Genomic DNA, 22707 nt, shown 5'->3' on the forward strand with positions numbered 1-22707 from the left:
AAGTTAGTACTGTACACCTGATCCCGCCAGAGGCAGCGTAGCAGATCCGCCTCAAGGTTAGTTAGGTGGGTTTCCTGAAGCAAGGCAATGCCAATAGACCTGCGATGAAGATGGGATTAAATGAAGTATCTGCCTGAAGCGGAATGTATTCTCCTCACGTTCCAGAAACAACATTAACATGAGCCATGGGGGACAATTGTAGTGACTGAACTCAGTCAGTGGTGCAGACATGTGAGAGAGGAGCGGGCGGCCTGGAGGCACCCCACTAGCAATAACAAGGAATTTATGGGGGGGAACTAAAGAACTTGTTTCTGTGTTGTGTAACGACATGAGAGTTAACTCGCAATGGGAGTTGACACAAACAGGGATGTCTAACCATGGCAACTGATGCGCAAACGAGCTAGTGATCGAGGGGGTAGATGTGTGTGTAGCTATTACTTGTTGCCTCACTCCCTGTAGTTGATATTAGAAAATGGAAGAAATATTGTGCGTTATTAATACATTGCAGCACTGTTCACCGCTCAACTAGGCCCCAGGGCGAAATCCAGCCTGGCTCAGTCCAGTACGTAGGGCAACCCCCAACCCTTCTAGCACCGAAATGTGTGGAAAAGTGGGTGATTATGAGCTGCAGAAACAAAGCATGATAGGACCCAGGTTGGCCTGTTCAATAATATACAGTACATTTACAACGTTCAGATTATGGTGTCTGAGGTCTGGGTGGTGATGAAAGGGAGACTGGGCAAGCCCAGTCCCCTGACCACGCCGGCAGAGAATCATCGTCGCTGAGTGACTTAGGTGGCAACGTTACTGATGCAGAGGGAGATATTGTGCTTCGGAGCATTGCTGCTGCATGGAGTGCCACTTGGGGTTCGGATAGTATCTGCTCTGGGTCTGGAGCGTTGATCGAAGAGGTACGACGGCATGATCCACCCCCTCTACTACTGCGACGGCCGCGTCTGATACATTTGGGCACAGGAGGGTCATCGGTAAAACTAGTGATAGTGGCCAAACCTGTCTCCTCCAAACAGTCCCAGGTGTCGGAGGGTGTATCGAAGAAGCGGGTGGTTCCATCCTTAAAAAGCCGCAAGCGGGCTGGAAACAGTAAGGAGTATTGTATGCTGAGGTTGCGGAGTTGGCGCAGAACAGCTCCGAAGGAGCCACAACGTTTTTGCACTTGGGTGGTGTAATCCGGGAAAAACATGTCTAAAGTGTTCTGGACAGAGAGAGAGTCTCTGTAATTTTCTGAGCTCTCTCAATATTGTGTCCCTGCTCCTGAACTTCAGAAACCGAAACAGAAATGGGCACAGGCTGGCTCCAGAAGGAGGCTTATGAGCCGGGACCCTGCGCGCATGTTCACCACAAATTGGGGAGACAGAACCCCTGGCGGAAGCAGCACTGTCAAGCAGCGCTCAGTATAGTCGTCCAGGTCCTCTGAGCCTACAAGAGAGGCCAACCACTTGTACGTTGTTACGGCGCAAGCTGCCCTCAGCGTCATCTAGTTTGTCCTCTAGAGTGCACAACTGATCTAGTAAATCTTGTAAGGTGGCGGTGTGATTGCAAGACTTGGGTAGCAAGTCAGTGAGCATAAGCTCAGTTTTGAGTACCTTTTCAGCAAGTTTTAGGTGATCGGCTCTCAGAAGTGTAAAGTCTGACACCACTTTATCTATTTTTGTCTCCAGCGAGGTCTGTGTCAGGTTCAATGCCATTTCAATTTTCTCCATGGCTGCAAGGACTGAGTCAAGTTTAGATGAAAGAGCGGAATGTTGAGGCACCGGAGGCCCATCCCCTTTAAAGACGCCCCATCTCCAGACTCTTGGTGTGCCGCCGCATGGGGAGTAGTGGAGCGAAGGCAGCCCATGACTAATTTCTGGGCAGTGGGCATGGAAAAGATCTTGGATTGTGCCCCTGGTGGTTATAATGAGTTGTAGAGTATGAATCTGCCACTGAGCTGAGGGAAAATGTAAGGGGATTGAGATCACCCCACAGTGCTAGATCAGCCGTCACATTCGGTCGTGGAGTTGGTGAACACTGAGAGCCGTTAAAAGTAGCAAATGGTAAAGTCCAGGTGCAAGTGGGACCAGTAATACAGTCAGTGGCAGCCAGTATTTGAGCAAGGAGAGAAAGAGCGCTTTGTGAAGGTGGCACCCCACACCTGTATCACTGCGGCAGGAGGTAACGTCCTGTTAGTTAAAGCGAAGAAGGGCACAAACTAGGTCTGATCCGACTCCCGGGGCATCCCCTTGCATCAGGGCGTGAGTGATCCGGCACCTCCCACTGACCTTGAGGACAGGCAGCACTAGGGCTGTGCTGGAGAAACAATATGGGTATCAGGAAGGGTGCACCGTCAAACAGAACTAGGAAGTAAGCAGGGGACCAGATCCACGTGAGTTCCAGTAGGATGGTAGACAGCCTGGGTCCGACACGACCCGTGCTGTACCCACTCCTAATAGTGCGCCAACGACCAGCAATCAGAGTGGGCAGCTGGCTGCACATTCAAAGGTCCCCCAAAATGCCACTAGTCGGAGGGCTCACCACAAGCTGCAATTATAGCTGCATAGTGGGGGGGGGGGGCTAGGCCCGAAAGACCCTCGGATCCCTACCCCCACCTCACAGGCCTGCAGCTGCAGCAGCACAAAGCCGGACTCACCTCCAGAGACGGTGGTGGGTGCCCAGGCCCTGGAGACCAAGGGGGGCAGACAGATATTGCTTCTCTGCATGCCAATTTGCTAAAGGGAGCCAGCAGCCCAGAGTCAGCCCCCGGGCACAGGAGAGCGGGTCGCCTCACAAGGCTGGAACGCCCAAGTCGCGATAGCTCAAAACATGCCTCGGGCCCTCACACAGCAGGCCTTGGTGGTGATCTCAGAGTTAGGAGCCCTCACGATCCCTCAGATGCGGGAATGGCGCCAGACCGCAAAACTCGGAGGCATTAGGCTTGGGGCCGACCAATCCGCCAACCTTTGCTCGCAGCAGATCCACTAACAGGGAAAGATGGAGGAAGGCCCCGGCGTCCACAACAGGCAGGTCCGCACATCCAACCGCAGCAATCCGGGTGAGACTGGGGCACAGGCTGTACCGCCATTCGGAGCAGCAGGAGGTCGATGTCCACAGCCGCTGATGGGCTATCAGGTGTTACAACCGCATTGATGTTGCAGGATAATTGGGGGAAGGGTAAGGAGCAGGTTCAGAGCACGTCCATCATCTTAGGCAGTTTGCCACACCACCCACTAGCCACAAACTCAGTGGAATGCACTGGAGCATACAGAAGCAACTTGACAGCCACACCACATCCATAGTTCAGGAGCAGAGTCAAAGTCAGGATCTATTTTGATGAATACAGTCCATCACTCACCAGATCAGACAATGGCTTCTAAATATGGTCTGGCGGCCGACAGTAGCAAGTTTTGGCAGTAATGGACATAGTAACCTAAAAGCAAATGGTAAATGGAAAGCCAAGGTGCCAAAGGCAAAAACTGTCTAGGGAGACACAGGAAAGGTGTTCGGTTTTGTTATGAAGAGGATGTCTGACCCACCATACACTTAGGTGGCGGGTATGTGGACAACAAGATTGGGACACCTGGAGTGGGCCTTTGGCATCTGGCAATCGGCCTGTAGACTCCTGGGCCCAAATAGAGTTTCTGCGATGAAGCCATTAAAGGGTCTAGGAGAATCTCATTAACCAGAAGCAAATGCTTTGTAGTGGCTGTGGAAGATTGTAAGATTTCTGTAATAATGTTAGATTTTACTTCCACAGGAGACAATGCCAATTCCAAGGCCCCTGATACCTACATAGCGACCGTTGTATAGGATGATTTCTCCTCCCAAGGTAAACCAGAAGGGTATGAAATGTTTCCTCTTGGCGAAGCAACTAAGCCAGAGGTAATTTAGAAGTCCAAGTATATACCAGCATCAGTATTGTTGGATGGCAGATAATCAGCTTTTAAATGAACGTCCTCTGTCCTACTGTAGTCCTTATCCTGGATTCTAATTTGAATTCAAATCGAAAGACTCCTACAACTGGCCAAACCTTTAGGTTCTGGGGAGGCCCCGACAGGATTCAATGTTAAAATTAGCCTTGAGCTTCTGTGTTGGCACATGGATTATACTTCCCTCTATTGGCTAGCAATAGAGTCTTCTCTGTTAGCAGTGTCACCATAAATTTTAAAATCAGCATAAAAAAACGGGCCAAGTGCATCGACTCTTGGTGCGAAGAACAGAGCTGCCAAGCTTGGAGGAATGGATACTCCATTTGAGTAGAAATCCAGAGTTTGCGGGGCCATCCGGAAAAGATACTGCATCGCTAATCGGAATAGCTTGAACTGCAAAGGTTTGGCCATAGAATTGGGAAGCTCTGGTCTCATTGTTTTAGGAGCCCATTGTTTTGGACTTATCACTTGACTTCAAGGAAGATTTTATCATCGAGAAATGGCATTGAGACTTCATACTGTTCTTGGACCAGGTCTGCTTCTTTGAGGAAGGAGACTTCTCTATCCTACGACACTTTCTTGTGGGAATAACTCTTTCCTGGAAGCTGACTTATCTTTGGGAGAGGAACCCCATGTGGGCATCTACATGCAGGCCTTAGCCAAAAATAACTTAGTGACCTTCTCCCTGATGGACACTGGGTGCATGGAAGTGCAACAGTTACAGGCCCCTGCATAAAGTCCCAATTGAAGACACCACATATAGTCATCGCCGGTGTCTGAAAGCCATCTTCTTGAAGCACTATCTGTAATGCTTGAAATCATAGGTCCTTTGTTGATATATTTCACATAGTCATTGCTGGAAGCCAAAGAATTGGTTAGTAAGAGAAAGCCCCAGAACACACTGATGAGGTGCATAAAAAAAGAAACTGACGCTAGCGTTCTGGTTGGCACCTAATATACTCTAATGGAACGTGCAGAGCTAGGGTCACTGCTGGAGTCACGTGATACCCTGTGGCAGCACTGGCGAGTCACTGCTGAAGAAAAGGTTTTCCAAAAAAGTCTAAAGATTGGAATGATTATTCATAATGTGTGGAATCTTCGAGGAGATGTATCCATCAGAAATCAATCTAAAACATCCATCCATCAGCTCTGAATAAATAGTGATCGGGGCTTTCTCACATGCTTTGTTCAGTTGTTAAAAACTAGATTTCTAAGGAGGAGATGGAGCTGTGCATTAAATTGTAGAGCCACCTGAATCAGTTCTATTTTAATATAAGCCATGTGTGCCTTTCTGCATCTTGGATTAGTCCATGCTCGGCTGTGCCCAGTGTAACTATCACTGTGTTTTGAAGAATCCTCAAAGGCCACCTCTGCTACTACATCTTCTCTGTTAATTTCCACAGAAGGTGAAAGTTCCATTTTCATTAACAAGTAGTATTACTATTAAACTATTCTTTTATGTCCTGCCCCTCAAGCTGAATTTGGTTGTCGTATTTCATCCTAATTTGGTAAAGAGCTTTTGGTATCAATTGTTTTATGAAACTTGAATGCCTTTAAAAATAATTGGGGTTAAGGGTCTTATTGTTTTATTACTCATCAGCATGTCTCAGTTATTGCTCAGTATGCAACGTACACACCGCTAACCTGCAGATAACGTTGTGCTTAAGCTTACTAATTGTGTGTGGCTTCCTGTATCTTTGGGTTTCTATATTAATAGAGAAGTGAACTAGTATTGTAAATCTTTGTTCCAAACCGTAGTCAAATATTTGTGAGTCGAGACCTCATCTTGGGAGAAATTACTTCTTATTCTCAATATTTCACTGATGAGTATGTTAATTATTTTGTTCATAGATGTCTGCTCAGGCCATGCGGTATTGCATTCCAAGCAGTAAGGTTTGATTTTTTTCAATGTGGAATTAAAAAGTCAGGAATAATATGTTGGTTTTGCTCAATATTACTGTTGAGCTGCGTATTTCAGCTTCCTTGTTAATTAAAACATATCACTGTTTTATTTTGCACAATATATCAATCGCACATGGGGCAGAAGGAAATATCTCTATTTGGCGTAACTTATAGAGCAAAAAAACTACCAGTCATTTCGAATGCAAACAACTGGTGAAGGACAGTACATCCGTGTACTAAGAAGGTTCACTGTTCAATTTTTCACAAATTGAAACGATCAAACAACCGTGACAAAGTTCTTGGGTCTACAAAGGAATAGAGTGAAACATGTGGCAAGAGATTTCAAAAGAATATATTCATAAGCCTTTGAAAAAATTGTGTACCATCATTTCGACCACAAGACGAAACACCAAGAATTACAAAGAATGTAAACTTAACCTCAAATAAGAGTGCCCTCCCATATGTCCAAGAGGTCATAAAATATCTGGCAATATTAGTCTCAGACATTGTCATTTGGAGAAGCACTTTAGGCTACTATTCTCCATTCCTACTAACTCCTGACCAGCACAAATCTAAGTCCCCTTTCCTACAAAATACACTGATGTGTCCATTAATGTTCTAACCGGAGTATAATCATTGGAAAGTACAGTGGCCAAAAAGGTACAATCTTTTTATCATTCATCGATCTATCAGCAGCATTCGACTGCGTCCCGCACACAAAATTATGGCTAATTATGGAAGAGTTACGGTTGGAGGTTGGTATCATTACCTTCATCAGGCAATTGTATAGTGACACTAATGCTCACGTATGTTTTGTTAGAGATCGTGCACGGGCTGCTTTAAAATCAAGAGGGTGGTCAGGCAAGGGTGAATTTAGCCACCTTCATGTTTACCCATTACATTAACAGGGTGGAGCCATCCCTAAGGACACCAGTGATCGATACAGCTTATGTTGGACTGCGCTCTCTCCCTGTTTTACTCTAACAGGATGATACAGTGTTGATTTCTAGAACAGAGAAAGGGCTGCAATGCCTTATCGATTACTACATCTTCTTTATGTCGCGGCTAGACCAACTATGACTCGTTACTACGCGAGTCAAAACATCGCATGGCGTTACAACGATCGCGTTGCTACCACGCAATGCCATTACTACGCAAGGCATTACATCGACTAACAGTAGATGGAGCGCTGACATTAGAAATATACAAGTTACTATTCCAACTCCAGCCTATGCAGCAGTAATGAAGGTGTTGGAATAGTGAACTAGACTATTTCTAATGTTACCACGCCATCTACTCCAAGTTGATGTAATGACTTGCATAGTAATGGCATTGCGTGCTAACAACGCAGTTGTTATAATGACGGCGTTGAAATGGCATTGCGTGGTAACAACACGGTCGTGGTAAAGACGGCATTGAAATGGCATTGCGGTGTAATCACCGCGATGGAAAGGGTGTTTCCTGGCTGGACCTGATAGTCAATGCCGCCAAGACATATTTCATGACCTGTGGGGTTAGACCAAGAAAAAACAAACTTTTTTTACGCTGAAGGGACTAAGGTGATACTTACGGACAGTTTGACACTAGATCATGCCCTCGAGATTCCATGGTTGGCATATGTAAATCATGCTGTGAAGAGATCGGCTACCCGGATCTCTTTAATAAACCTGATTCCTGTAGAATGGTTGCGTAGGGCAAGCTGAAACATCCTGTCCAGTTAAAGACACGGAGGAAAAGATGGGACATAGAGATCTTAAAAACATCCGTTGCTGGTATAAGCACAATGTCTTTCCACGAGGGCTTGCACTCCTATCTTATCCTTGTTCAGAACGTCAAGCACAGTTATGTACTGACCAGATTTAGAGTCAATCTTTTGCCTTTGATGGTGGGCTATTCCGTAAATTGCCATTTTCTCTCGGGTCTCTCCCCGTGCCCTAGTGATGGTGTTTCCCCCCACTCCCTCAAACGAGCCTGCATATTGTATTTGTTGTCCCTTCTATGATTCGCAAAGAAGGAAATTTGTCCTCTTCCTTTTTAAAATATTTAATGTAAGAGTGCTCTGGGTTGCCCCCAATTTTTGCTAAACTGCTGATGTACTTTGACTGAGTGCACCCTGGGCCCCTGCCAAACAGGTACCCAGGGGCTATGTCATTTCCCTAAAACTGCATTGCAAACAAAACCCAATTGGCCCTTTCTGGCCACAGGTAAGCCCCTTGTAAATGGTACTACAGGTAGCAGGGCCACTGTGGTCAGGGAAGACCTCTAAGGGCTTCAGCACTTATTGTGCCACCCCTAGAAGCCCTGTACCTTATGCATACACACTGCTTATGCAGGCTGGTGTGTTTTGGTACATAACAAACCTTTGCCAATCCCACCCCGCAGGTGGGGGAGGCGAGGTGAAGCACAACTTTCAGTCACTGCTATCTTGCAGATGGGGGGACCCAGCCAACCAGAGTGAGGCATATGCCCCCACCCATTGGAGGGTGGCATAATATGGGGTGTACCCACCCCAAGGAAGGGATCCACTGGTTCCAACTTTTACTTACCTGTAACAGCCCTAAATCTAGTATTTAGGGACACCTCCTCAAACAACTAAGAAGAAAAGAAGAAGAAGGACCGAAGAGCCGTGCTGAAGCTAAGAGGAGGAGGACACCCACTGGTCACCAACTGCACTGTACAAATGCTTTGCATAGTTTTGATGCATCTCTTTCAGGTGACATTTAGTTGCAGCCATCATAACAGTAAATGACAGAGAGGGGAAACATGTTAACACGTCAAGTGGGTAAGTATTGTTTCATTAGCATTCATTGTATCAGGTTACTTACATTTAAATGTAGCAAAACATAGACATGGACAGATTCTTAAAAATACCAAAATGTTCGTATTCATTAGATTCTTTTTAATGTGCCCATCACTACAGTCTTAAACCCAGCCCAATGAATGGGGACAAAGGAAGCTCTAAAAGAGTTCCACATCCTGAATTTAGACAGCTAGTTGCAGAGCTGGCTAGACCTCTGGGTACATCAGCAGTGTTGCTGATCTGCCCCAGTATCACCTTCATTTGAGGAAGCAGAAGCAATAAGCAAGGATGATCTCCCTGATGGCTAGGATGTTCTTTTGGAGCATGCTGTATTCCCTTAGCCAAAGACAGACCTGGCTAAATCGGTCTGTAGCTCTAGTAGGGATTAAGCTGTCGGAAGGGGTCTCTCTCAATCTGCTATCTTAAAAAAGACAGCTATGCATTCCTGAAAAAAGCAAATGAGCTGCTGCTGTCAGGACCATGGATGCATACTAGATACAAAATTTGTGTCTGGCCAGTTGCAAACAAGTGAGAAAAGTCAAAAGACCTCAACGGCATTAAAAGAGATACGCAGGTATTCACAGTGCAGTCTCACTGCACACACGCATATTTCCACTTGGAAGAATGCGAATACTCAGCTTCAGGCACACAAATCTGAATATCTCATGTGTAAAACAGCGTTTAAAAATATGCAACAGCGAAAAAGAAACTATAGGAACGAGGCATTCAATATGCTGTGCTTATTCCGGTGAGACTGTGATTTACACTCTAGGGTAAGGTGCACAATTTTGATGATTCTATTCGGGCACAAGGTTTTCTAAATAAACATTCAGCACAAGGAGGGGTACTCCTGCCTCTGGTGAGGCGATGGTGGAAGACCCTCACAATGAGGTAGACTAGAGAGAGTCAGCAGTAGATCAGTAACTCTAGGCAAAACTGTAAACATGACAAACACTGACAGGAGACTTTGCATCCGTTGAGCCTCTTTACTGAGAGTCCTAGAACGTAAAGCAGATGTAAGATGTCGCCAAGGCCCATAAGTTATATGTGACACTGCGCCATGCCTCACTACGAAGTAAACATTCCTCACTCAAATCACGCTTTTTAGGTCGAGCCTGGATAGCGCATGCACTGTTCTGCGAGGCATCCTATATTAGAGTATGGACTTGAAGTTCTGTCCATTTTCCGCCCATATTTGTCATTGGCTTGTGTCGTGCTTTGTAAATGCTGGCTTCTGATTCGTTAAAAGGCTTTTAGTCCCTCCTTAGTACTGCGTTGTCTTCATTTTTAACCTCCCATGAGGACTGACCCGTTTATTTCTGTTGTTACACAGTATGTCCTATTTAGTCAGAAAGCACTATTTCTTAATTCCGTTGCGTGCTCATGACGGTTCCACGCCATCATGAGTCACGGGCAGCATGTGCTCATGACGGCGTGGAGCCGTCATGCCGCTGCCGCTAGCCATGCGGGACTAATTCCCTGCCTGTGCGGGCGAATTAGTGAGTAGGCGGGGTCCTGACTGCTCCAGACCGTCATGAGCACACGCCACCCGTGACTCATGACGGCGTGTAGCAGTCATAAGTACGGAAGCACCACGCCCACCTCCTAGCCCCTACCGTGGCACTCCGGAATTTGCGGCGCAGGGAAGGGATTAATGAGTGTCACCTACTGCACAACATGTTTTCCTGCAGCTTGCTTTCACTTTCCAAGCAGCCCGGGATAATGGTGGCTGCTTCTTTGTAATGCAATAGGTCTTGCATTTACTAGAGTTTGAGCTATTGGCATTGTAAATGACAATGCCTTTTATGTATGTTATCAAAACAGACAAATAAAAAGAAGGCATTGTCATTTACAATGCCAAAAGCCTAAACTCTCGCAAATGCGAGACCTATTGCATTGCAAATGCGTGTTTCTTTTGTATGGTGAATGTGTAGCCAGACAATCTTTATGTGGTTCTGCTATGAAGACAGATACACTCCAAAAACACAAGGATATTTATCACAACTCACACAAAGCTGACGATTTACAGATAGAGCTATAAAAGCAAGGGTTTATTCCATCAACTCAGAGGTCACTTAAGTAGAAGCAAATTAGTACTTACATATCCTGAACTTCTTGCATAACAATGCGGTCAATCATGTGAGGCATATGAGCAGGAACTTTCCTTGAGGCAAAGCCAAACTTGTTATTGAGAAGTTTATTTACATAGCGGAGAGAATTGGCAAATGTATCCTTCAGCTGCCTTCTAGTCCGTGTTCCCTTCGCAGAGTAGGACAGCAATTTATTAAGAGCAGTTTCTTCCTAAACCGAGGTAAAAAGAAAGGGATTGGCAATTAATCAAATATCAACGATTTGATATTGGTGAGCATATAAATTATTGTGCTTTAAAACTCTTTTGTATTCTTTAAAATATTTGAAAAAAGTTCACAACATTTCATGTTGAAGTATCACAACGACGAAATCCAATTTTACAGTTAACTTAAAATGCAGTTATAATTTTTAAATATAGAAACCGCTCACTTCAATTAACATTTTAACATTAACACTAAGTTTTATAGGCAGCTTCAAGTCACCCTGCTCGGCCATCTTGCTTTCCCAAAGATGGACACTTCAGCAAGGGATGAGTCAGCCTCATGTTCCCCATCACATGAAATGTAAGTAAGGGTTATCATATTCGAACGATGGATGACATCTCTATAACAAAGAATTTAAGCTAGTGTTTTCAATCTTTAAAGTACTTTAAACAATAAATAGCTTCAATAGAGAAAGTACAAGTCCCTCCTCCACCAGAAACAGCTATGTCTAAAGATGCCAAGAATTTGGGGGTCAAATTTGACACCAAACTATCTTTTCAACCTCAAGCTGTGGCAGTAGCCGGGATGTGTTTCAACCCGATTGAATCCCTTAAGAAATGTCTTCACTTTTTTGCCCTAAATGCCAGAAGACTTTAGCATTTCCACTTACGACAGACCTCGAGTTCTTTTTCAACCCTCTCATCTAAATATGGAAACTAAATTCTATATTGGAGAGTTCTCTGATTGATAATAATACCACTATGTATTTTGTGAGCCATTTCAATTATTTTCAGTTTCCTACTCTCAAATTACGATTCAAGACCCTGGCAGTACTCATTCCTGAGTTCTAGATAGTTAATCTTTAAAGTTTTGGTATTCGCCATCACTGCTGAGAGGTCAACCGTGTCTGTTCTACGACTGATCTGTAATTATATCTTTCGACTTCAACATGTCACTATCATGGCTCGTGGCAGGGATGATCTGGACTAATGATATGGCAGCTGATGTAGAAAAGTGGTCAGCAGGGTTTTGAACGTTACCTGGACTATGCACATGGTCATACTCTTGTAACCATAGTCCCCCCAAGCTTCTTTGAGTTCCAAATGATGATAATCTCTATTTAAATTAAGGCAAAAGATGACCTTTGCACCATTTGACCTGGATGTCCTCCTTGTTCAATTGCCTTGTTTGCTTGATTCATATCAATGCATATGTGTATCGTACCTTCAGTGTACTTTTTGGACACTACCACTATGAGTGAAACCCATGGTGTCAGACCAGTTAAACACTCAAAAATGTCATGCTTAAGTAATGATTCAAGTTCTTGTTCAACAGCTTCGTGAAAATGAAAAACACCTAGTCTATGCCTCTGAGCAACAGGACGGACATCGCCATTAATATATAACTTTACTTTTATAGTCTTAAGCTTTCCCAAACCATGAAACAATGAAGGACTATTTCGTGGTGAGCATTCATATTTAAATTCACAGAAATCAGTCTTATATCAGCAGTTGTACTGAAACTGAACAGATAGACACTTATTGCTGTACCTGGAAACACAAATGGATACTTGCACTTTCGTTTTCTTGTGTTTCAGTGTCACTACAAATGATTCTTGAATTTTTATGGGGGTAGATACAGCCCAGAACATACACTTTCGCTTTCAATGGCGTAAGTCGAAGCAATGGAGATAATTCATTGTATTTATCTTCAGAAATTATGTTTATCAATGCACCACTGTCGATGATGAAAGGTAGTGAGCAACTATTTATTTTAAATGCAATTTTCTCACAAGGTTTGTATGTTTTGGTGCATTGGCATGTCAACTTTTCTTGGAAATGACCTTTTTCTTCACATGCAGCCAGTCTGACAAGCGCATGTATCTCTCAGGTGCACATCGACATGGCGCAACCGTCCTCACTTTAACTTAATATTGAGGCGGATGAACTGTTTGATGATGATTTAGATGACAACCAACTTTGTTCAGTGTCAATTTGCCTCAACTGATTCCGCCGCTTGTCCTTGTGAGGGTGCGTCACTTGTTGGCTCTGGAATGTTCTGGTGGCCATTTTGTCTTCAAACTGTGACACACTTTTTTTTCGTTTTACAAACTGTCACAAAATGGTTCTCTTTCCCACAGCCTTTACATATCTGTCCATTGTTGTGTGAAAATGAAAAGCCACAGCAAAAACATAACTTTTGTTTACGTGTAGACATCACCTTGCGTCTGCTGCTTTGGCTTACTTTCTATACTCATGACTGGGCACCTCTGTCATGTCAGCGGCTTGTCTCTCAGCACGCTCAACTCAGGCAGCCATGAACACTCACTTCCAGACTAAGTTTCTCTCAGGATTCGTAGTCTGAAGGAATCCGACAAGCATCCATCAATAACTTTAAGTTGCATAGCTTCCTCATCATTAATTTAATTGAACTTACAGTGTTTGATGAGCGTATCAAGTCTCTCTATAGATTCATCAATGGTTTCGCCAACTTTTTGGCATTCTTGACTGAAAATGTATCTTTTGTAAACAACGTTTGGTACGGGATTAAACTTGAGAGTCAGTGTTTCTTTAATCTGACAATATACAATTTTGGCAGCTCGTGGCATTTTCCTTAGGACTTCTTTCACACCATCACCAGCAAGATTTTTGAGATACTTGATAATTTTTTTGTTATCAGTACTTCATGTACATCAATCAAATCATCAAATGTCTCTATCCACGCAGTCCATCTATTGTCAATATTCAGCTTTTTAGTGGTATCAAAAGGTGGTGGTGGTTTCAGGAATACAGCGGCATTGTAGAACACTGTGGAACTTACTGAGACCTTGTGTGGATCTCTGTGACTTGGTGTCTGTAACTTGTCTGTGAGACCTCGTGACAAGCTGGCCTTTGACTCATATTTGTTGAGAACTGGAAAGGTGACTTTCATTGCAGAGATCTGAAACTTTTCACAATTCAGAGAGTCGTTCCGGTCTCCTTATTTTCCAAAGATCTGTGCAATTGTTCTGAGCCTCACCCAGCAACTTTGTGAATGAACCGCTTCAGGAATGGTAGCAACCTAAAAGTAATCCTGAAAACTTCTCCTTGAGCCAATTTCACAGAGTGCTCTAGTATGATGAATCTTTTTTGTGTATTTAGTGAGCAAATTATTATTTCTTCTAAAGGTCTACTTGCATTTTCTAATACCTGGTTGATCTCCACCTTGCAGCGCTTTTGTTTGCAGAGTTATCTTTTAAGTTATGATTATCAGCGGCTGTGCTTCATAAACGGGGTTGAATCCACTTTTAACATTAACACTTTGATTAATATACAATTGCATCTTGTGTGACAGTGCTGTACCTTTATATCTGGTACGAGGCAGTCTTTGTTTATTGGCAATTTGCTACTTGAGGGTAAGGTTGATGTCTAGGGTGAATCCAAGTGATTTAGCATCAGTTGAAAGTTGGGATTTAAAGCTGTCAAAGAACACTTCATTGAGTCAGGTTTGTACTAACTCACTTGTTGTTCTTGGCAAACAACAGAAATTCTGTATTGGTGGGCTTCAACAAGCCAATGGACATCTAGGTCTGGATGAGGTAATGGCACTGTTTGAGGCACAAGATATATTCAACAGCGTATACTTTCAAGTAGAGTTGCATATCATCAGCATATTGGCAAATTGTGATGTGTGTACCTGTGAAAAGAACTCAAGGGGGGGGGGGGGGGGGGATCTATGAAAAGGATCAAAATGACAGGGGACAGTATGGAACCATGGTCAACTCTGCAAGTCAGAGAGGGATCTTTAGGGATATGAGCTGGTAATGTAAACAAACTGGTGTCATTAAAAAGGAAGAGGAGAATCAACCAAGGACACTGGCAGTGAATCCAATTTGAGACTCCAGGGTATGTATCAGCTTGCGATGATTGACTGTGTCAAATGCAACTGAGAGATCCAGTAATATCAGGGGGTAGGGGTAATCTTCATCTGTGGTCAGGAGGGCATCTCCTACAATGTGGACGGTAGTGGTGCCTGAGCTGAAACTTTGTGGAAGATTGGAAATAGTTATATAGTTTTAAAAGTTGATTAATTTTTATTAAATTCAGTATTTGTGATAGCACAGATTGAAGACCAAGATTAAACCAGATGGAGGGTTGGGGTGAGCACAGCTGAGATTAGTAGTTACAATCTATTTAAAATTATTAACAAAATAAACTATGTGTAGATGCAGTAATGGATGAGGTGTTTGGGTGAACGTTAACCATTGTATGTCTCTGGAATTAAAGGTCTCCAAAGGATGCATGTATTGTCTAAGGCAACGCGTTTTCACAAGCAGAAGAACTGAAAGTCAAAACAAACCATGAAGTGCCCTGCTTTTTAATGTTTTTTTAAAAAACATAGTTTATTGGATTTTATATCGACATATAATATACGACAATGACCACAGCATCCATATCCGGTAAACACGGCCCCCAATTTAACATTAATTTCCCCCTAAACCACCTCCCCCTTATGCTCGGTGGCTGCTTTTTAATGTTGTAGGTGGATGTATATCTAGACATTATTCCTGATTAAGAGGTACTGTCATTACTCTGATTGTAAGCTAGTTACAATTATTTCAATAATAATAATTATATTATTAATAATAATAATAATAATAATAATGTACTGGTTCAAAAGAGCACACAAGGCGATGTGAATATTTGGGGTATTTTACTGCTGCAGTGACAACGTGATTCATACTACACTATTTGCATCCTCTAGAGCTATCCCTGTTGCAAGAGGACTGGTACATTCATGAAGTGCCTAAATCTGCTGAATAGGTTGTCTCTGTTGGGACTGCTTTGCACTGGGAGGAAAAGCTCAGCAAAGGAAGTGCAGCCCTACTATTCTTAGAGTGTTCCAGGGAGAAACTGGCCTTCTATCCTAAAAGCTACTCACTATAAAAGGCCAGGTCCATGAGGGCTACCTGAACATCCCCTGAAAAGCCTAGCAGAGGAGTTCAACAACTGTGCTTGTGGAGTGACCTATGGTACCCTAGATTCCAGACAGTACTTCAGGATCTATTTGTAGGAACTCAAATAGTTTTTTACCCAAATAGGTAAATGGTTTCTGCATGTGATCTGGTAGATTGATAAGGTACGTTTTGCTCATTACCACAGAGTGTGGAAACATCAGCTGAGGTGAAAGGCAACACTTGTGTGGAGGGTGATACTGCCAGGGGTAAAGGCTTTACAATCCACAAATTCAAGCCCATTCTTCTCCCTATATGAAGAGGTCATGGGAAGGTCTTTTGGGTTCCGTTTCGAGGGAAAAGCTTTGGTAGCCAGATTTTCCAGGGAAGGTTTAGGGAACCAAAATTACTGGTCAACCAGAACAGGTCTACGATCTCTGGCTATTTGCCTATGAACTGCTGGGCCGGAAAAGGATTTCCCCCACAATGACAAACAAAAAGAGGAACGGCTCCACCACTGAAAAGAAGAGAGCTGCAAGATCTCTGTCAAAATATTACACTTTGCATTTACAGATTTTCATATCAAAGTGATGAATGAAGAGACTTCCTCTGAAAAATGGCCAAAGGGGTAGGCAATGTCACACTTTGTATATCCAGATACAAGCCTGCATTGCTTTTATAGTAGGAAAGGAACCTCTTATCCCACCAGCACCCCTCTTCCCCCCCCCCACATCAGAAGGACACATTTATTTTTTTGCTTGGGCACATGGAGATTAAGTGGTTTGCCAAGAATCACAGGATGTTTAGAGTCTGCGTAGAGACCCGAACCCGGTTCCCCAACTTCGAGGTCGACCGCTCTAGCCGTAAGGCTACATCCTGGTTTGGTTATCAGGCTGAGCAGGCCCTTGCTAACTATTTAGGACCATCCAGGGTTTTAAGCCACACAGACACGCATGCCCAGTGCTAAGCCTCAATAGCACATGGCGGTATAACTGGTGTCACTACTGCCGGAGCAGTATATTCTTTTAGCAAAATGAAATGTGTATCCAAAAATAACCTATCATTGGATTGGGTACCACAAAAACGTTTTTTATTTAGTCAATTATTTTTTGGAACATTTCTTCTGAACTCCAATGGCGCCTGTCAGGAAACATAAAAGTGATATTTAACCTCTCAGTTTCTGATTATGGGCCTGGCATATGTGTCATGACTTAATGTATTTCATTAGGTAGTATACACCACAGGTTTTGCCCTATGAAAACGTGACCAATATGTGTTTATTTATTTGTAAAGCACAAACTAATACCTGGAGGTGTCTAGGCACTGGAAAACCCGAGATGAAAACTAAAAGCCAACTTTACTCAATCATAGCACTTGTGGAATATGGGCTACCAGGTATTAAGGGCCTTCCTAAAAGAAAGCAAGTCAGAGGAGTTTTTTTAAATGGGTGGGAAGTCAATTCCATAATCTAGATGTGCTAGTTTCAAAACCTTTGCCCCTCCCCCCAGCTAGCCAGAATCGGAGAACCTCCACCAGATGTAGCGAGGATGATTGGAGGTTTCTCGAAGGAACAGTCATGCTCTGGAGTGTGTGATGAAAGCTTAAGATGTAAAAAACAGACCTGCTTATTTTTCTAACAAGAGCCAAACAAATTTTGCAAAATAATAAAATGTTATGTTATTTGAGGCGAACGCTTACAAGTCAAAGAATCTTACATTTCCATTCTCTGAAGATTTTAACAAAGAAGCTGACATCTGAGGAGAGGTGACCGTCTAAATTCCATCTTGAAGGAAGTTGAGGTATTGTAGCAGTAGGACTCCATGTGATTGGAATAAGAGTATTGATCAACGTCTTGTATAGTAAAACAGGAGTCGAGAATGACTCCTCACGTAAAAAAACACCACGTGGAAGCTAAATACATGAGCCAGTTGCTGGAAAGAAGCTGCGATAAGGTGTTCCAACCTTAGATATAGAGCGGACTATCTGATTAGAGATGTATTATGAAGGGGCGGGGTGGCTACCAAAGCAAACAAGATGGTAACAAACTTTTGAGCTCCTAAGCGACACAGCTTCCTCCATCAAAACAGCCATTACCAGCTAGCGCACCTCTACTGGGGGCATACATAACGATTCCTCCTGCATTAAAGCAAATTTGACAAGTACCACGCATGGATCCTACTTTATGCTCCGTGCAGCGGCAATGAGGTTTCTATAGAAGCCATTCTGTATGCGCACCAAACGAAGTCTTCACAGCCAGTTCGCGGCCACTCAGCGTTGGCCTTCTTCCCTTTAGCCTGTGTCACAAATGTGTACCTGCATGGCGCTTTGGAAGGTCTATGGTCTTTTTGCTGCTGCTCTCCCTTTTGCCTAATATTGCCTTAATTAACCTGGACCTGCAGTGATGACTTCTCTCTACTCACGAGTGGCTGTCATTCTGTTTTTTTTTCCAACACCCCACCAGTAATTCATTTCTCTGGGGCACCTAAGACCTCCTGCTGCAAGTTACACCTAGTGGCCATGGCAATACTTTAGAAATTAATCTTCTATAACTGTAAAGGTCCATTTACAAGTTGGAGGTTATTATTGAAGAAAAGATGTGGTGGCTTTCCTCAACCTTCCTCAAGCCTGGTGTTCTATTGGAAACATTCTCTTGGTAGTACACTTTTACTAGTGACTTTTTCCAGTGCTGTTTTTTATTTTACGGGACATTTGCTGATGTGCTAAAATTTCCCATTTGAATACTAAGCTCACAGGTTATGTTATTCCTATTCAACTGCAAATCGCTACTCAACCAGACATTTTTTTTACTGTGGTCTCCTCTCACTCTGGTTGAATTTATATTCCTTTGTATGGAGAAGACTTAAGGCCTGATTAAAAGTCTGGCGGTGGAGGTGCGGCAGTGGTAGTCTCCTGACTGCCCTATTATGTTTCAGGTGGCCGTACCGCCACAGCCCCCATGGAACTGCCATTCCCTGGATGTGTTGTGCAGTCAGGAGGCCTCAATACGCTTACTGGACCACCGCAGTCCTGTCAAGCATATTACTAGTTTCCTCTCCACCGGTGTATCATGGAGGTTCATGAACACCGTGGCGGAGAGGAAACAAAGGGGGACCTGCAGGGCCACTGTGTCTCCTCTGCATGGGGGTGCATGCAGGGGGACACAACATGTGCCCCCCTTTTGTGCATGCGCCCCAGCTCCCGCAAGGCATGGACCTCCCAGTCCATGCTGTGCAGGAACTATTTTGGGTGTTTCACAGCGGGTCCCATTTTCTGAGGCAATGCCGTGGGAACGACAAAACCAGCCCGCCAGACCAGAGGAGACTCCTAATCTGGCAGGCGGTCAGGCCACAGCTTTGACTGTGTGGCGCTGCACGGCCAAAACCGTAATCAGACCCTAAATATTCTCAGAAAATTCTACATTATAGTATTTGTTATACCAAATTGACGTGTGACCCTCATACATCTGCAAAAGCTACTTCTTCTATCACAAAATCTAAAAAGGTGAAAAATGACCCTCGGTCACCTATCCTATCTTCTCAGAATTTTGTTTAAGATACTATTTATTTTTATTTTTTTACCTTTGTTTATTATGTCTGGTCAACATCGACAAAGCACATTCACAGTAGAGCCAGCTGTTTACAGTGTAAAAATCGCATCATACTTGTACATCAATATACAACAGTGTGTACCTTTTTTTTTTACATAGAGAAGCAAGTATATTTATCATCACATCTCGAAACCTCGACATCTCCCAAGATTTCCAAAACCCTACAAGATTACGAATACTATGTAGCACATATCTAGACACAAGTTATCAGCCGTCCCCCTGTATAGACTGGAGGTATTGTTTCAAGGGTTCCCAGAAATCACGAGGCCTTGATGCCTGCGGCAATTCCTTCGCGTAAACCTTCATGGTTTCTCTACAATAAGACTTGTCGGTAAGCCAGTCTTTGAACCTAGGGGGGCTTTTACTGCCCCATTTAATAGCAACACAACGTTTTGCTAACAGAAGTGCTACAGTCAGAAATTTCCGTTGTTTTGCAGGCTTGAGTTTGTATATTCCCAGTAAACACCCAAGGGGAGTATTCAGCATCAGTTCCAATAACATTGTCGTAAGTGCTCCCATTATATTTTGCCAGTACCTATGTATCTGTGGACACGGCCATGCCATGTGCAAAAAGTCTGCATTCAGTGCATCGCATCTATAACACTTGTCATGTAGTCGGAGTCCATATCTGTATAATTGAATCGGGATATAGTAAAATTGATGTAAGAATTTAAAGTGTATTATTCACAAATACAGTTTAATGTCATCAATTGTAGCTACGTTCAACTATATTCCCAATCCCATTCATCAATGCTGTCTCCTATTAATGCTTCCCAATTAGTAAGTGACCTGTTTGCGATCCCGCTGTGTTCCGACTGTGACCCGTTGTATAAGCGTGTGACAAATTTTTTGTCGGTGGTTCTTCCAGAAAGGAGGTGTATAGTTCCCTGATCGCCACTTGTAACCGCAAATGGGCAAACATCTTCATAGGTGTGTTATGTATGCCTAATGACGGGTCCTCACGCTGGATGAATCTACCGTGTGGGAAGACATCTGTCATTGTGGATAGCTTCATTTCCTCCAACAGTTGTAACATTTTTTTCTCTTGCGTGACGGATATTTTCGGATAGTTCGCGATAAGGAATGATGGAGCGTAAATGGGGAGTTTTTTCGCTTGGTTTGCTAGCATATACTATGCTCTTGGAGTGCAGTGTACAGTTTGAATAGTATCTGTCTCTGTTTGTGAACGACATCAGGTCTGACACATAGGCTATCAGTGTGGTGGGTTGTACGCTATCCCTTTCCACTGCCATGTGTGGTATGTACGCATGTGGTTGTAGCAATTATGAGACCTGGCTAGATTGTTGCCTCGTTGATAGAAGATCAGGGGTGGATCTTGAAATTATTCATGGGGCGTAGTAAAGGCCAATTCTTTTTGATAATCCTACTTATCTTGTTGCTGTAAGGACTGAATGTGGACACAAACGGAATCCAAGTCAGGGTTTTGTTGGTCTGTGGGGTGAGGAGGTGCTCGCGATGACAGTACCAGTACCTATCTCCTTTAATGCATAAGCCTTGTCTGCACACTCACACTAATAAAGTTATACTCGCTCCTCGGTATCGCTTCCCCTTTAATTTCTCGGTCCCTGGAGGCCCCGCCCTCTGCCGAGGTCACAGTTGCCGTCCTCCCCTGCTCGTCACACGCCACTTATCCATATACTTCCTGATGCCATCTGGTGGTGTTTAAGCCTCTGTGCGCTTCACCCGACCAGGGCCCAGCCCCCAGCAGTTGCCACGATTAAATCAGGTATGTCACCATACTCTCTAGAGCCCCGATCTATCCATGTGGTGCCACTCGACCCGCGTGCTCGTGTTTACCTGTTTTCCCTTTTCCCTCCCGCCAGGCGCTGCCCACTTTGAATGTTTACCCTGGATCGAGTCCCCAGCACTTTCCGTGATTGATTCAGGTATGCATACAGAACCGTTAGAGCCCTGATCCTTCATTGCGGTTTTACCGGACCAGCATGTGGTCACCGATTTCACTTTCCCTCCCGCCAGGCGCTGCTCATATTGTTTGATCGCCCCGGACCCACAGAGACGCACTCCTCAGACGCCTCTGCAATCCCAGTTAGTATGCCGCCCTTTTACCTTGCATCCCTCCCGACATCGGCCTCCCCCGCCCACCTCACCTTCTTCCCCTTGTTTTACAGTAATTTCCAAGACGCTGCCGTCTCTACCGGCACCCCTGGCACCTGATTTTCCCGAACGTGCCACACAGGTATGCACCCGTGCTTCATTGACGCTTATCTCCCCGCACCCTTGGAAAGTTGTCACTCTTCACCCCTAATACCGCACGTCCCATAGATCATTTTATTTTCTTACTCTCTGCCTTAATTCTAACGCTTTTTTCGCATCACTCACCGAGAGCACCATTAGACCAGCCCGATTTACTTTCACTGCCAATACTAGGACGCGGTCTCCTTGGATGGTATCACGACAGGCACCTTAACACCAGGGCGCAGTCTCCCTAGACGGAATCACGATAGGCACCTCAATACGCCTCCCGTCTTTAGTTTCACCGGGCATTACTTTACCGGTCCCAACAACCAGAACATCTAGGTGTACTCCTCCGATTGTTCTTTGTCTAGGCACTGTACTTGGCCACACCACACGGTTGTCAACAGACCATCCTGCCTCACCACTGTCGGTATCTCATGGTCAGATCTCCACGAATTTTACAGCAAAATCGGCCTCTCGTTCACGCCCCAAACTAGGCATCCTAGTTAATTCGCACTTCTCCAGCACACCGATTCTTTCCGATTCCACTCCTTGGTTCACAGCCCCACCCTCACAGGACAGCCGTCCATCGCCCCCTCTTTAGACTCCACAGGCCCTACCTGTCGCTCCGTCTTGGCCCTCCCTGATCTCTCCTTTTCACCACCCGCACTTCATAAACTGGACAACCGCTTCCTGAAGAAGATCCCAAGTCTAGAGGATCGAAACGCTGTCGACTCCACAGCACAATTTTAGGCGTATTTCTTCCAAATGGCTCACGAAAAAATGGAAACTAATGAATACAATTGATGTAAATTGTTATTCTTTGAGCCACCACTGTACATTATTCACACTATTGTTCACCTTGCACCATCCACGCTGTTCACTCTGATCACTTGCGTCGTCACCAATATTCACTTGTATATATTGCTATGCACCAAGTGCCTTCGGGTTGTCACATGATTCTTCCTATACAGTGCTGCTTTAACTGTATACCCTGATGTAATTCTGTTTGATATATATGGTGAATAACA

General features: G+C 44.2%; 1 protein-coding gene across 1 annotated transcript in view; it reads right to left on the reverse strand.

Moving 5' to 3' along the window:
• Positions 1 to 22707, reverse strand: part of GNPTAB (N-acetylglucosamine-1-phosphate transferase subunits alpha and beta) — a 715805-nt gene that overhangs the window by 180377 nt on the left and 512721 nt on the right. Inside the window, exon 14 of the mRNA XM_086919157.1 lies at positions 10727 to 10926. Within this exon, the coding sequence (XP_086775283.1) occupies positions 10727 to 10926 (200 nt within the window). The remainder of the gene's footprint in view (positions 1 to 10726; positions 10927 to 22707) is intronic.

Source organism: Lissotriton vulgaris, chromosome 1_1 (assembly GCF_964263255.1).
Source record: "Lissotriton vulgaris chromosome 1_1, aLisVul1.2, whole genome shotgun sequence".
Lineage (NCBI taxonomy): Eukaryota > Metazoa > Chordata > Amphibia > Caudata > Salamandridae > Lissotriton > Lissotriton vulgaris.